Raw genomic sequence first — 15576 nt, 5'->3', positions numbered from 1 at the left:
CACGAGTCAATCTATGAGACCTCGACGAATTCAAAAAAAAAAAAAAAAAAAAAACCAAACCAAAAACCCCAGAACAAGAATTAAGGAGAATTGTTGGTTTGGGGGAGCGGTGATCGTGGTCCCACCTTCCGTACATCGGGGTTCCGAACGAAGCTAAAATGTCGGGCGGAATCGATTTCGGCTTCTGACGGAGAGGCAAGTGGAGGGTTGAGAGCCATGATCAATTCGGCACCTTCTGTAAGCTGATGGGATTCCCCGATGCCTGGGCGGGGGAGACGGGGAGCCTCGTAGGCAATAAAAAGGAATTAATCTAGGTAAGGGGGATGGTTACCGACGGCTCTATTCATTAAACCCTTACTGTTCTTTTTTTCTGTCGGGTTTTCCATCTATTTTACAATCACTGATTCCCATTGTTGGATTGAGTTGAGCACTTCGTACATACCTTGACGTACAGTACCTGAATATGATAGATGCAGTGGAGATTGGTTACTGAGCCGTCCGTCCTGTTCATTGGATACCGAATACTTTGATGCAGTACTGCACTATTCAATTCCGCACACACACACACACACACACACACACGACTGACCGACTCCATTATTATTACAAGTCTCAATCGTTCAAAACTCCCCTGTTGCTTCGGCGGAAGCCGCCTCTAACCAATCAAATTCGAACCCGCGGATAGTACGGTAAATGACCGTCCACTGCCGACATTGATGCGTCGACAATTAGCAAGAGTTGAGAGTGAAGGACGGACTGCGTTTGCATTGCATGCTCTAGTCAAGTGTGTGGTTTTTTCTTCTACGTGAGATTGGAGGCTCTGGAGAGTGTGTGTGTGCATTCAGAGAGGTGCTGCATGCATCGCTAATGAAGCTGTTGTGAGAGAGGACGAGGAGCTATTTTGAGCACAACAGCAATGGGGCCTGGGTCGCCCGGGCGCAGCCGAGGCCTCCGAGGACGAATCAGCTGAGAATCATTGCTGACTGATGAGATAGACCCGAGCTGCAGATGCTGACCTTGATTCTTTTCATCTTGGCAACTTGCATCTTCCATTGGTGTACCGAGTATACATTGGGTACACAACTTCATATCCATTGATCTCAACCCAGGTCTGCGCCATGCCTGGCCATCAATCCAACGGGGTAGCAAAACGGTCCCGATACATAACGAGCCAGTGACTGCTGCTGATACAGCAACATTTGCAGGAAAGATTTTGAGAAATCAGAGGCGGCCGACCCCAGTACCTGGCTCGGCCCCAGTCTACTTGACACTTGGGCGCTACTACGGGTACTACTACTACTTGGGACCATGGTTCATCTGATTGTCCATTCAGACTACGATCAGGCCGGTTCTCAAGTTTGTTCTCGCATGACAATGACGATACAATATCGACCCTGCCAATAGGACTAGCCGCCTCGAAATTGACTTTGTAAAGTATGGATGACCAGCTCTATGTAGACGCACTTACCAGTCTCCATGCAAGTAAGAACATTGAATGATGTAAGATCCGGACTGGACGCCAGGGAATCTCCGCGAGGCTGCATTGAACTATGGCACACGAAGTCCGTAGTTCCGTGCAGGAAAATGGACTCGATGCTTCTCAAGATTGGATGGACGCTTGGCGAGATGGGTAAGGTGAGCGAGCTTGAAGCGAGTTGGAAGCGAGTTGGTGTTCAACTTAGCCTAGATAGTTCACCATATGCTTGGTAAGCTCCAGCTACTCTCTACCCTTCTCATCCGTAGTCGCTTATGTATCATGATGGTTGATATGTCGGTGAGCGACAAGTAGGTCGGAAAGATGCTCGACTATGTTAGCGCTCTGAACCAAATAAGGTAGAGGCATCTTTCACCATCTGCCCATAGTTGGTCATGCGGATGGGCGATGGTGGAGTCCATGGTGTTGTTGATATCTTTTTTTTTTTCCGGGAACCCTAACGCGAGTTTTCGGGTTCTCTTTCGGTCGTGGACCCTGCGTACCTGGATTGAGGAGTACCTACCTAGTGGCAGCAGTCTGGAGTTCGGGTTTTGGGTGGACACCGATGCTGGGTACATGCGCCCGTCTTGCCCGTACGACACCTTGTAGGTGGATTGCATTGAGGACAAAAGGAAATAAAGGCAAAATACTACATGCTCCTACTGCTGCTGCTGCTGCTGCTGCTGTGTAGAAATAGAGTGGGCAGATCCGGGTCCCCTGTGCAACTCATCAGTCCGCTTAGGCAGCAAATCGCATCGGGCGGGCCCTTTTTGGGAGCTCTGTCCTTTGGGCTTTGGATCCGGCAACTGAACTTATGGCAAGCTTGCAAGCCTAGAAACAGACCAGAAACTCTTAACCATGCGGCATCGGGGTCTTGATCGACAAAAGTCGCAAAAGGCGGGATCGCAAAATGCCAATTAGGTGCTGTGAACGGATGATCCGGAATTTGGATAGGCAAGGAGCTAGGCCCTCATTAAAGGCCGGGCTTCCATGGGTGGGGTGGGTTCTTGGGGGTGTTTTTTTTTTTTTTCTTTTCCTGTGCTACATACTGAAATTGTGCCTGGGCACCCATCGCTTTTTTATGATTAGGGGTCATAGCTGCTGCTCCTCTAAATTACTTAGAGCCTAGAGCCTCTCTCGGGACGTGGCCCAGCTTCTCTTCGACTCTCTTCTCGGCGGAATTGATTATTTCTCTTTTCCTCCACTCCTTTCATCCCTCGCGACACGAGACACAAACGCGATCAATAGAGTGATTGACAAACTTGCTTGGACTCTCATCTGCTGCAGACCCTGCAGTTGCTTGTTAGTTAAGTGAGTTCTAATCAGCGTCAATTGCGTCTCTGTTCATCCTATTCTTACTCAGACTACTCTGGTGCAACAGAAGCTATTCTGCTGTGCCTCGAGACTTTTTGGGTTCGATTCTGACTCGGGTATTTCTCAGCCTGGTCGATTTCCCTGGTCACCTACTCTCTATCTATTTTACTATCTCCGTACCCTCCCAGCCACCAAGACCGAGCCAAAGGAGCGCCAGGAGCCAGTACAAGTCCCTCTCCTTTACGCCGCCCCCCTTCTGCCAAATTCCTACATTAGGCAGACTGTAATCAATCCATCCAACCAACCAACCCGTCGTTCCTTGCAGACAAGATTTAAAATAACTAGCACGGACGCTTTTTCGCTTGCTACCACAGCGGAAAGCACGGCAATTGTTATTTTTTTTTTATCTCTTTCGTCGTTAATCTGCGACACACGAACTGACGTCGACATTCTCCCGCCAAAGAGCTCCTCAACTCAGCTAGCTGTGACACGCTCGACTCAATCACACACACACACGCACATATAGTCGACACTCGCAGCACTTTTGACGACATAGTAATTGTAATAATAACGGGTTCCGATTGGTGGTGTTTGTTTATTTTCTTTCTTCTGGTGAGTCAATTTTGTTTTTTTGAAGAAGCAAAAAAGCAAGCCAATTGCTTGTTCGGCACGAGAGAAAACATCTAGCAAATCCCGGCGGCGATAATGAGAAGGACATGGGGCATTTGGAAGTTTTCAAATCATCTTTCCAATCCATTATTTCCCTTCTTTCCCTCCCTCCCCCCTTGGATGCTATTCTGGGCGGCGTGGCAATCGCTAGGAGAGCCGCGCATCCTCTGCTGCAGCCGGTACCAGGATTAGCAGGACTAGACCGTCTTCATTCATTGCAGCACTTCGGATCCAAGACACCAACTTCCCGCCATCGCTCACCTGAAAATACTCATCCTCTTGCCTTGGCTGCTGGTATCGTCTCGGCATCCGCTAATCGTTCGTTTCTCCTTCAGATTTACCCGCGACAATAGAGTACAGCCATCCATCCAAGGACATCCTTTCCGGGCTTGCCGTGTGATCAGTTGCTGTCCTAGTAGTTCTCGGTCATCCTTAGCAATGCCCCGTCGAATTTCGATACCTTTCACATCTTCGAACAGCATGCCAGAGACAGAAAAGACTGGCGATAGGAGACCGTCTACCTCAAAGGCCAACCGCCTGAGCCAGTTCTTCTCTGTGATGCCCCGGCAAAAAGAGCAGCCTACTGCTCAGCAGGCTCTCATGGCCATGCAGAACAACTCAACGCGGTCCATCACCGCCCCGAGCCTCTCGCTTCCTAGCATCTCCCTCTCAACCGCTACTGCCGGTGAACCTAACAATGAAGAGCAACCTACCACCCTGTTCCAGCCGCCTTCGTCCGAGGAGATCACGCTGAAGAGACGTGCTGATGCTCAATTTGGTCCTCTCAACCATGCCACTCATCGATATGTCAGCAAGCATCACGGAGAGCCCTTGAAAGCTCCCGTCATTGACGAGCCGCCCTACTACTTTGTTCTCACCACCTACATCAGCTACCTGCTTTTGATTGCCCTGGGCCACGTCCGCGACTTCTTTGGCAAGAGGTTCAGCAAGAACCCCATGTACAAGAGCGTCAAGCCCATTAACGGATATGCCCCCCTGACGGACGATTTCGACAGCTTCTACGTTCGGAGACTGAAGCTGCGTATTGACGACTGCTTCGCTCGCCCTACCACTGGCGTTCCTGGTCGCTACATTACCCTCATGGATCGCGTCTCTTCCGACTACAACCGATCCTACAAGTTCACCGGCAGTCACACTGAGACCCTCAACATGAGCTCATACAACTACCTCGGATTCGCTCAGTCCGAGGGCCCCTGTGCTGATGCCGTCGAGGAGTGTGTTCGCAAATACGGACTGAGCTTCTGCAGCCCTCGCGGAGACGTTGGAACGTCAGATCTGGCAGTCGAGGTCGAAAAGGAGGTTGCCAAGTTTGTTGGCAAGCCCGCCGCCATGGTCTTCTCTATGGGTTTCGTCACCAATGCTAGCTCTTTCCCCGCCCTGGTTTCCAAGGGTTGTCTGATCATCTCTGATGAGCTCAACCATGCCTCCATCCGTGTGGGTGCACGTCTGTCTGGTGCTGTCGTTCGCTCTTTCAAGCACAACGACATGTTTGAGCTGGAGAAGAAGCTCCGTGAGGCCATTGCACAAGGCCAGCCGCGTACCCACCGTCCATGGAAGAAGATTCTGGTAGCTGTCGAGGGTCTGTACTCAATGGAGGGTACCATGTGCGATCTGCCTGGAATTCTGAAGCTCAAGGAAACCTACAAATTTTACCTCTTTGTTGACGAGGCCCACAGCATCGGTGCACTTGGTCCCAACGGACGTGGTGTCTGCGATTACTTCGGCATTGACCCTGCCAAGGTTGATATTCTCATGGGAACCCTCACCAAGTCTTTCGGTGCCAACGGTGGTTACGTGGCTGCTGAACCCTCCATCATTGCCAAGCTCCGCGGCGTCAATGCTGCCACTCAGTTGGGAGAAGCTCCCGCTCCGTCTGTACTGATGCAGATTCTCGCCTCGCTCAAGCTGATTACTGGCGAACTCATTCCCGGCCAGGGCGAGGAGCGCCTGCAGAGAATCGCTTTCAACTCTCGGTACCTCAGACTCGGTCTCAAGCGTCTCGGTCTCATTGTTTACGGCCACGACGATTCGCCCATTATCCCCGTTCCACTCTACAACCCTGGCAAGATGTCTGCTTTCAGTCACGAGATGTTGAAGCGCAAGATCTCTGTTGTCATTGTTGGTTACCCTGCGACTCCCTTGATCAGCTCCCGTGTACGTTTCTGTGTGTCGGCTGCACACAACAAGGATGACATGGACCGCCTCTTGGCAGCTTGCGACGAAGTTGGAGATATCCTTCAGCTCAAGTTCTCCACTGGAATTGCTGGCGGGCAAAAGCTCCCCCCTGGCATCACCGCTGAGAACGAGGCTGAATGGAGAAAGGAGAATGGCCTGGAAGAATCATACGACGCACCACGATGGCAACTAGATGATGTCATTGCAGCTGGTGTTGCCGACACCAAGATGAAACTGGTATAGAGGAGTTCACGCTGTGATGTCAGCAATTTTTTTCAATCTGAACTTTTTAGAATCACGGCACGGCGTTATATCATGACGTTGGCATGGGAAGACTTGAGACGACCAGGGCACCTTGGAGTTGTGATACATGGAAATCAACTATTAGTAATGAGGATGGAGGTTGGGCCCGCATTCGTTACGCATCTTCACTTCTTCCCACGTCGACCAAATTCTCCACAAGGAGAGATCCGAACTATGCAAAGGCAAACGGGCTGCAGGCGCACAAATTGTGACGCCGCACTGTCGGAAAAACAATGGCTTAATAATGCTTGTCCAAAGATACCCAACGCTGCGCGCTGCAATCGTTGCAGTTTAGGAATGTTTTGGTTCTGGTCGACTGGTCCTCGATCTTCAAAAGAAAAACTCACTCGTCTGGGTTTTGCATTACGCACCGGAGTTCGGTAACCCAAGAAGGGCTTGGGTATGATCAAAGACACAGTATACAATCAAGACTTGCGCATATAAATCCGAATATGAAAATATCTACATAATCCTACAATTTTGTGTGTGATGCATCGACTCAATGCGAGCACGACACGTGAAGCCGCACGATAATATTAGTCACGTCGTTTCGCGACGATAATGGAAAGATCTGGCCTAGCACCTGATTTGACGGGCATGGCAACTTATGACTCATCATCCTCTCTGATTATGGCGTGCTTCTCCAAGACCATTAAACGCCGGCCTTTCCTCGTCGTCCATCGGTTCACGTTGATTTTAAGGCAAAATAGTCAGGAGCTCGTGATATAAGGGTTGCTAATTATTGATAACACGTCCTAGCACTATATTTTTCGTTCAGTCATTACTCATTGCCATCTGACCCGGACTAGACAATGGCATCAGTCTCATAATACGGGTTGTTGGGGTCGTAAGGAAATTTCCTGACGACAACGTCGCCCTTGTAACCCCATAGATCATATTCGACTGGAGTAAAGTCGACCGAGCACGACTGGTCTTTTTGTCCAAAGGTCTCGACGTCGGTGGCGGTACCGTTCTCGTAATTGACACGTACAGCATTGACTGTGCGGCGACTCTGATCAATGTCAAAGTAGTTGCTGGGCATAAATTGCACGCCAGCATGTGCGGTGGTGAAGACGGTATTGGGCAAATCACCAGTATGAGGAACATGGTGCATACCCAGGTTTAGCCAGAGCACGATATCCTCCTGATCAAGAGACTCGCCGTCAAAGAAGCGGGCAAAGTTGATGGGCGGGTCATTGACATCCTGGGAGTTGTAGGGGTGAGCGGCGCGCGGCTCCCAGTCGTGCTGGCGCGTCACCTGGACGTCAAACTCGGCCCAGCGTCCAGCCTCGGCCAGATTGCTCGAGTTTTGGACCGTGAGGTGCATGGCGCCCGACATGGGCAGCACGTGGTAACCCCGTAACTCGCCCCACTGGTTCTTCTCGTCCTTGTTGACGACGAGCACCTGCTGCGCAACGTTGGGCGCCCAGTTGAAGCGTCCCTGGTCCTCGGTGTCGATGAACTCGCGGACCACTTGCATTGTGTTGCGGGCTTTGCCTCCGGACCAGGGGAAGACACGTGATACGGGTACTGGTGGGCCATGATGGTCAGCTATTACTCGTCTTCCATGTAACGTTATGGACGCCTTTCGGGGATCACTATCGCATCTTTTAATCTTGGGTACTTACCATTGGTCATGGTTTGGATCGAGTTGGCCGTTCCAAGGATGTCAAAGTCTGCCTTGAAATTGAGGACATGATCGTGCATGGAACCGGATAGGTTCTCCTGAATCTTGAAACCAAAGTCGGAGCCGGTGGTGAAGTAAGCCGACTGGATGTAGCCAGAAGCGCGGACCTCGGCCGAGATGGTGCCGTCGAGCTTGAAGCTGTAGGTGAACATGTAATCATAGTTTCCCACAGTCGACACGGAGCGGATGCTAAAGTGCGTCTCCTTGGTGGCGGTCACGTACTCGCCGCTGCTGTGGCGCTGGATCGGGTAGTCCGAGGTGAACTCGAACAGACAGATGCTGTTGAGGTGGGTATGGGTGGTCTCGTCGACGTAAAAGGTCGAGTTAAGGAAGGTTGCGTACTCGGGGCAGTCATAGCCGGGAATCAGCTCAAAAGCATATGGTCCGAATCCGTAATACGTATCAAGATAGGTTGTGCCAGACTGAACGGGGTCACCACCGGCATAATGGGCCATGGCTTCTTGAAGACCAAGCTCGTAGACTACAATATGCCACGTCAGTAATCTTCCTTGTTCAAAGAGACTTTGTCATACAAGGGCCTGAGACCGCCATCATCGAAGAGCCATTACTGACTGACTGGGCGATACAGGTACACGGAATGTGACGAGATGAAACCACTTACGCAAACGCTCTCCCTTATACTTAATGTCATAGATAGTCATGCCGACATCTCGCGAGAAACCGACATAGAAGCTAAAGTCCATCCACTCGACGTACTTGCGCTCAATATCGACACCGTAACGGGAGCCGGCCGGGGCAATAGAGACTGGAGGGTAGCTCGAATCATACGGCATATTGGCATTAATGGGATCGGTCCGGCCCCAGTCACCCTCAACATTGGCGCCGAGCTTCTCAATCGAGCCGTTCCAGTAGGCGGTACGGAACTCTTCAGTGGTCTCGTAGAAGATGTTGTTATATAGCCAACCCTGGAGTTCCCACTGGCTGGGATCACGGCCCGTGACATCGCTCTTGAAGTACAGGCCCAGCGGCAGCAGAGTCTCGGTGTCAAAGTAGTCCTGCGGCAGATTCCAAAACATATCCCAGCGCACGACCCGACCGTCGTCCTGCCAGTAGGGGTCAATGCCCCAAATGTCAATAGTATCATTGTCCTGGCCCGTCGCCTGAGCGCCCCAGAGGTCCTGGGTAATGTCGGCGACTTCGGCACCAATCTTGTACAGCCACTCAGAATAGATGGTCTCAGAGTTAGCCTCCAGGTTGCGGACCTTGCCCTCAGTCTTGCGAGTGAGGGGATACTCGAGAGGCTTGATGGTGACAGTTTCGCTATTCAGTGGCAGGGGACCGACCAAGAGATCCTGGTAGTAGGGGTCCTCGGTAGCACGATAGTCGAGAATAACATGAGCCCATCTCTCCGGGGCCGCTGCACCGCCATCAATGTGAGCCAAGACGTCTGTCTTATTGGGGATCTGCAGCTCGACCAAAATCCTGTAGGGGTCATGTCAATACAGTCTCAATCTATGTAAGGAAGCATAGCACTTACACCGTATTATCCCATTCTCCGGCGTCCTCCGTTTCGGTCAAGTTGAGACTCTCCTGGCCAAAGAGCCATGCAACAACTGAAACGGCTTCGGCATCTGAAAGACCAACCCAAACATTATCGTAGGGTGCCGAGATGGCATTGGCCTGAGAAGTGCTGCAGGCAGCAATCGCGAAGGAGTTGGTAAAGGTGCGTCCCTCGAGAACGTTCCTCAGGACAGTCCTGGCCACCTTTTTGCCGCGCTGGTTGGTCCATTTCATACGTGCAGGAACCTTTGGCTCAGGACTGGGGCGGGCCAGGACGAGGTCTGCAGAGGATAGAAGGGCCAGAACCGCGGTGGCCGCGGCCCCGGGACTAGATAGGGCTGACAGTCTCATCTTGATCAACTCCTAGGATCAGAGATCAAGTCGTGAGCAACAAAGTTTTAAGTACGAGCTCTCCGAGAGTACCAAGTCCCATACCATATCGACTTGGCGACGATCCCGCCACTGTATATTTATATCCATCTGCTATCGTGACTACAAGAGTCTCCCATGTCTGATATCAAGTCAGCCCATGCTGTTCGTCCGTCACGATGGGCTACGTCCGAGATATCGGCAGCATCCGCTAGTGATAGTGAGATCTTTTACCCCATGTCTACAAAGGTTGGGAATACCGAGAACCACCGCATACCGGTGACAGAATTTCTGGCCCAGCAAGCATATCTCTCCGACCCAGCAACATACGTACATATCTGGGGACTGCATCTGTGCGGTCTGCTCCGCACCACTAGGCAAGGGTATTCCCCAGCAACCATTATACAGTACATGTACCCTGACCAAGCTGCAATGTTTATGCTTGCGACTGCACTTTATCAAACCTTGGGAATCTCGGTCGGCCAGAGAGATTCTTCTGTATACACAGTAGTTTGATGTGTGACAGAAGCAGGTGATGGAGTTGTCGTAAGCATCGTCGCTCCAAATTTTAAGCGACCGGGTCGGCGTCCTGACTCCATAGATAAGAAGCCAAGGTCCAGGGTTCATCCAGCCTTCCACGACCGGCAGCATGCCAATGGAAAGTCGGGAATGCCGGTGTGTATTCCGAGTATGAACAACCTTGTTTCCCCTTCCCATTGACACCGCAGTTTGGAGCTCACGGGCGATTGCCTAGGCAGGCCTGGGATGTTGGGTTGTTGCATGGAAGCTTGGGGAGAATAGTCTTGAATATCTAGATGTCGACTTGTTTGCGCTAGACCATGTTTGCCAAGTCTGCCCGGAACTAGTATATGGCTGGCTATACTCCGCACGTCTGCCCACATTACACCAGCGCAGCTGCGTTGGAACTCTGATAAGCAACTTTACTCCAATGCGCCATTTGCCAGGTTGAGATTGGTCCCAGCCGGCATGGTGCAAGGCATCATCGGAATTCAACGACACCGCGGCAAGGCCTGCCGAAAGAGGCCAGTGGTAGCGACCCGGTCGCCTGGTACGGAGCATCATGATCAATAAGCTTGACTTGATGGGTTTGAACACGGAAGGTTAGTCTCTGTCGCTGACTTGGTATTAGCTATTCAGTAGTCCGATATAAATGTTCGTCCTAGCATGTACACTAAATAGTATACCGTTATGTTTGCAGACTGCTCCCCCACGTGCCCAGCTCGCGTCCGAGTCTGACAAGCCGCAGAGATAGTAGATACACGCGGAGTAACACGAGAAGCCTGCCGGAAGATCTGCCGCGTGCAGTGTCATCGATTCATTTGGTTCAGGGCTCGGATGCTTTATAGCTCTCGATTGTTGGAAAATGACATCGGAACGGGAGACTTCTAGTTTATGGATACTTTTGCTCCGAAGAGCAAAGGGCAATATAGTCCTGGCTGTTGGCCTTTAGCCCATGAAGGCCTTTATTTTACTGCCTAAAGATAATGGCGGGTGGTATAACACTACCGTCATTTGATTGAAACAAGGTAAGCTGTTATAAATTTGCTTTGCGTTGTAATTCGATACTCGTTGCATATTTGTTGCCCAGGTGAACATGATGTATGTTCTACATGTAATTACCACAACGATATTGAAAGTATTGTGGAGTCTGTGAAGACAGATGAGATTTAAGTTCGAATTTGCCAACAAGGATGCATTCATGTTGGGAAAGAGCACATGAAGATACGTTCAGGCAAATTCAAATCAGTATACCGATCATGTTGATTGAGCTTGGGATTGACCCTGGGATCATATCTTGTGGCTGAATAACACAATATACCTGCAGCGAAGTGCATTTGAATTCCTGCGGATTCGAGAAAGTTGAGCGTCACATTTCCATAAAGAGCCACTCAACTTCTTGGTCTGATCGTAATCGTCAAAGGAGTAGAGTGCTGAAGCAGTATCAGTGTCATCCAATAATACAAAAGACCAGCCTAAGAGACCATTCATTAATAGATGAAGATATTGTGTTTCTAGCTGGCTAGGATTAGTTCTAGTTTTACCCATTTCAACTGATGGACCGTGATTCGATAGGGTTATGCTCAGCTTATAGCATACAAAACGCCATACTTGGTCATTCAAGCATATATATCCACGGCTTGAAACAAAGCATCCCAGTGGCCCCCAAGATATCCCAATGAACTTGGTACAACTGTAATATAGATCAGCATCGTAGTTTGGCAGATCGGGAATCAGCCCAAGGTTGAGGAGCATGGAGCTGTCCACTCATGCTCCTCTTTTCAGGGTACCTACTGGCGTAAAGTTTTGAACTTGGCGTTTGATAATATAACGTTCACGGCGGTCTCTCCAGAAACTACCAGACACCCAGGAAATAAAAGGACAAGCACTTTTAGAGAGAAAGAGAGGCTTGAATGTTACTGGCCAATCAGACAAGACCAAAATATAAAATGAAAAAACAAAAAAGAAGAGTTGTCAAATTGTTCTATTGCATAGAACGCATTGGGAATTGAGCCCAATGCGGGGGTCGAACCCGCAACCTTGAGATTAAGAGTCTCACGCTCTACCGATTGAGCTAACCGGGCCGACGACGAGGTCGGTGATGAATGAGAAAGTCAGTTGTTTGCTGACTCGCTGATTGATGAAAACGGTCCTAGTTATTACGTATCATGAAGACTTGCAAAAAATTTGCTCGACTAAGAAAAGACGAGGCGGGCGTGTGTGGGTCGCACATGGGGGAAATGGGGAGGACCGAAATTGGAATGATAGATCCAAAATCAAGGGATGGGTCTTTTACTAGGGCGATCATATTGCTGTGAGGGAATGGCAGTTGACTAGAAACAGGAGGGTGACGAGAACTGAAAGTGTGCTTGTGTTGGTCGGTGGCATATGATTCTCTGACAGGTCGATCATACATTAGTATATGTATACATGACTTGTAAGGCGGCCCGACATTAGCACGATTAATGCGCGTTAAGCAAGTGGAAAGAAAGGCTGGATATTCCTAGGTAGTTGGAAACGGTCAAGGTGTATATCTAGATTGGGTCGTGTTATTTTTTATTATGAAACTTCCACCGTGCCCGCCGGATAGGGATATACATCGATATATATCCCTTACAATAATCAGCTTATTTTATTTTATTTTTTAATTCTTTTACGTGTATGCTACCGGTAGCAGGTGGCACAACATTAGAAAATCCCCCTCTACATAAATGGCACAGTAAAGGGGCTTTATCCATAAAAGCACAACTTATAAAACTTTATTCAAGACTAATATGGCACACAGCTCTACCTTAACTATCAAGAAAATTCTAGCTTTCCTGATTGAAACACGTAATTTTCCTGTGGGACATATCAACCTTACAGAGCCGTGTAAAAAGATGTTATATTGCCGTACCATTCATACATCTCCTAGTGCTACCGAGACCGAAAACCCCGGAACAGCATTCCAAATTGGCAGACTCGGTATATTGAGGCAAACGATGGTCCATGAGGCTCTTTGGTATATGAAGAATCCCATTTTGTTACTGGCTTGGGTGTCTAGCATTGAGTCAGTGGGTTTTGCCTAGGCCGCAGCAGATCTGTTTGTATTGCTGGTATCTACCAACAACGTATCCAATATCTCGGTGCTGACGCACTGCGCAGCTGGTAGTAGAGTCATGACACTTACACGGTTCTAGACGTGAGTTCAGCAACCAACACATGTTTCGAGCCACCAGGCGCAAAGCCTGCCCCAACATCGAATCTTTGTGAAAGGTCATAAGTCGTGTCATTCGAGGTATTACCACATCTAACATGCTAAGCCGATAGTTAAGGCTTCCGGCTGGTGTCTGTTCCCCTTTTCTACTCATACAGCCCAAAACGCCACGCGGTTAAACCAAATCGGTCCCGTCTATAAGCTTCTTCAAGAAACAAAACCTTCCCTGCAGGGGCTTGGTGACCGGGCAGCGGTTTACCTGTCTTCAGGCTTGAGGCCCACCATTTCATATTCTCCGGCGCCATCCCTGCCTCTGCCTCTGCCTCTTCCCCTGGAGAAACCCATCTCTTCGTCGCCAGCGGCCGATCCGCCATCAGCAAGACCATTTTCTGCCGCGCTCTGCTCGTTGTTCGATCTGGCAGTACCACCAAAGGATATAGGCCGCAATTCTCGCCATCTACAGCCGTATACACCGAGGGCAACGGTAGCAGCGCTCGACACACCCATTGTTATCCACCACATGGCGAACCGTGGCAGCAAGCCAGTGTACAAGTAGACCACGACGAGATGTATAAAGTGGAGCGTCAACGCGAAATCGGGTATCAGTTTGGAGCGTGCTATTAGTGCGACAAGGCCAATAACACTGTCGTTCTAGTTAGCACAAGTTCAACGTGGGAGTCTTGGTCGTGTCTGTCGCTTGTGCAAAGAAGACGGCAAACGACAGAACAGAGTATCGCGGCCAACCAATAGGGATTTCACGTACACAGCACCAGCGCAACATAACCACACAAAGCCCACCAGCCAGCCCTGTGTCGTGTCGCCGCGCAACGAGCCCCAGCCAAACACCAAGTCGAGGCTGAACCCAGTTCCAGCAACAAGCGACATGAAAAGCATGAGGACCAAGGCCGCAGCATAGTATATCGCCTGAAGCGCCGCAATCTGTCCGGCTATGCGGAGAGGTGGCAGCTCAGCAATGGCGCCACTTCGCGGTGGTTTCCTCCTTCGAGCCATGTTGGCGATTCGAGTAGTCTAGCTGAGAGAGTGCTGGATACGGCGGGAAAGGGGGGACGAGATGGGAGGGTGGGTTGCGTAGAGTGCGAGGGTCGCACGCAGTGGAAAGAAAAGTTTCTATAGAGCTAGTGTGGAAAAATTGGTATCGCAGCTGGCAAAGGCACGAGTGAAGGAGTGTATCGAAGTGAAGATGTATCTGTTGGTCGGTGTTGAGGATGCTGCTATTACGACATGTTCGTCCCAGGACCTATGCGCAGTACTGTGATATTGTTTCGTTTCGTCTAGCCCGTGCTTGGCCTTGGTTGAACGACTTCTGCGGGAATAGAATGGTTCAGGTAGGCAGATGCGGTTTGTGCGGCTCGCGGGAGAGCAAAGATGTCGTCGTGTCTAAATTGTTGTTGTTGTTGTTGTATGTCTGTCCCCTTCTCCCAAAGCTGTCAAAGTTCAAGACAGACAGACATTGAGATGCGACGAAACATTGGCTACCTGGACTCGGGTACGGTACATTCGGGCGGGCCCTTAACCCAAGCGCGAACACTAGTCTCTACGGGCTGCAGAAGTACACTAAGCCTCTCCAGACCACACCGCCTGCTTGCTATGGCCCTTCTGCCACTTCTTCTAGTGGGTGAGCTCCAAGCAAAGCTCTATGACGACTTTTAGAGCTTCAGCTTTCCTAGGTTCTATATCTATGCAGAATCCTCTTTGAATGAACAGCAACAGCTCGAATCTTTGTACTTCCGCGACGTGATATACTCTCAGTAACGTCGATATACACGAAATCTCCCACCGAAGCAGCCATCATCGACCAAAAAAGGAACCGCCATAATGGGCATCTTTGACTATTTCTCGTCACCAGACGCCAAGCGCAAGGAGGAGGTGCGAAAGGGCGCCGTTGTCCCCGACCGATCAGAGCGGAAAAGATGCTGGGAGGCGCGCGATGGTTTCTACGCTTGTCTCGATAAGCACGACGTGATAGATTCCACCAAGGGCGAAGGCAAGGCCAAGGCCGACAAGGAATGCGTCAGCGAAGGCAAGAAATTCGAAGAGGACTGCGCCGCAGCTTGGGTAAGATCAAGGCCATCTAGTTGCCTGTCTGCAGTTTTCTTATATACGGCAGTTGGTGAAAGGTGAGACTCCCTACTAACGACTCGTAGGTCAAATACTTCAAGCAATATCGCGTAGCCGACTACCAGAAGAAGAAGACGCTGGAGAGGTTACATCATGAAAGCGCCAGCAAGATAGCCATCGAGGGCCCTGGTGATCAGCCTGGCTCAACACGGCGATAAAGAGATGTTCACAGACGATGAATGTGTTTCC

General features: G+C 50.2%; 4 protein-coding genes across 4 annotated transcripts; 2 read left to right on the top strand and 2 right to left on the bottom strand.

The window, feature by feature from the left end:
- Positions 1 to 3895: 3895 nt before the first annotated feature.
- Positions 3896 to 5896, top strand: PFICI_05875 (Serine palmitoyltransferase 2; the record flags this gene model as incomplete). The annotated part of the gene is made up of 1 exon (XM_007834456.1): positions 3896 to 5896. The coding sequence occupies one exon, from the start codon at positions 3896 to 3898 to the stop codon at positions 5894 to 5896; it is 2001 nt and encodes a 666-aa protein (XP_007832647.1).
- Positions 5897 to 6761: 865 nt separating this feature from the next.
- PFICI_05874 (uncharacterized protein) lies at positions 6762 to 9515 on the bottom strand (the record flags this gene model as incomplete). Its single annotated transcript, XM_007834455.1, has 4 exons — positions 6762 to 7486; positions 7585 to 8124; positions 8266 to 9086; positions 9142 to 9515. 4 exons carry the CDS (start codon positions 9513 to 9515, stop codon positions 6762 to 6764), a joined length of 2460 nt encoding a protein of 819 aa, XP_007832646.1.
- Positions 9516 to 13503: 3988 nt separating this feature from the next.
- On the bottom strand, positions 13504 to 14259 carry PFICI_05873 (uncharacterized protein; the record flags this gene model as incomplete). The annotated part of the gene is made up of 2 exons (XM_007834454.1): positions 13504 to 13891; positions 14012 to 14259. 2 exons carry the CDS (start codon positions 14257 to 14259, stop codon positions 13504 to 13506), a joined length of 636 nt encoding a protein of 211 aa, XP_007832645.1.
- Positions 14260 to 15084: 825 nt separating this feature from the next.
- PFICI_05872 (uncharacterized protein) lies at positions 15085 to 15545 on the top strand (the record flags this gene model as incomplete). The annotated part of the gene is made up of 2 exons (XM_007834453.1): positions 15085 to 15324; positions 15414 to 15545. The coding sequence occupies 2 exons, from the start codon at positions 15085 to 15087 to the stop codon at positions 15543 to 15545; spliced, it is 372 nt and encodes a 123-aa protein (XP_007832644.1).
- Positions 15546 to 15576: the final 31 nt, after the last annotated feature.

Source organism: Pestalotiopsis fici (assembly GCF_000516985.1).
Source record: "Pestalotiopsis fici W106-1 unplaced genomic scaffold PFICI_Scf_3, whole genome shotgun sequence".
Taxonomy (NCBI): Eukaryota; Fungi; Ascomycota; class Sordariomycetes; order Amphisphaeriales; family Sporocadaceae; genus Pestalotiopsis; species Pestalotiopsis fici.
Note: the sequence above shows the minus strand (reverse complement) of the source record. Positions and strands in the feature narration are given on the sequence as shown.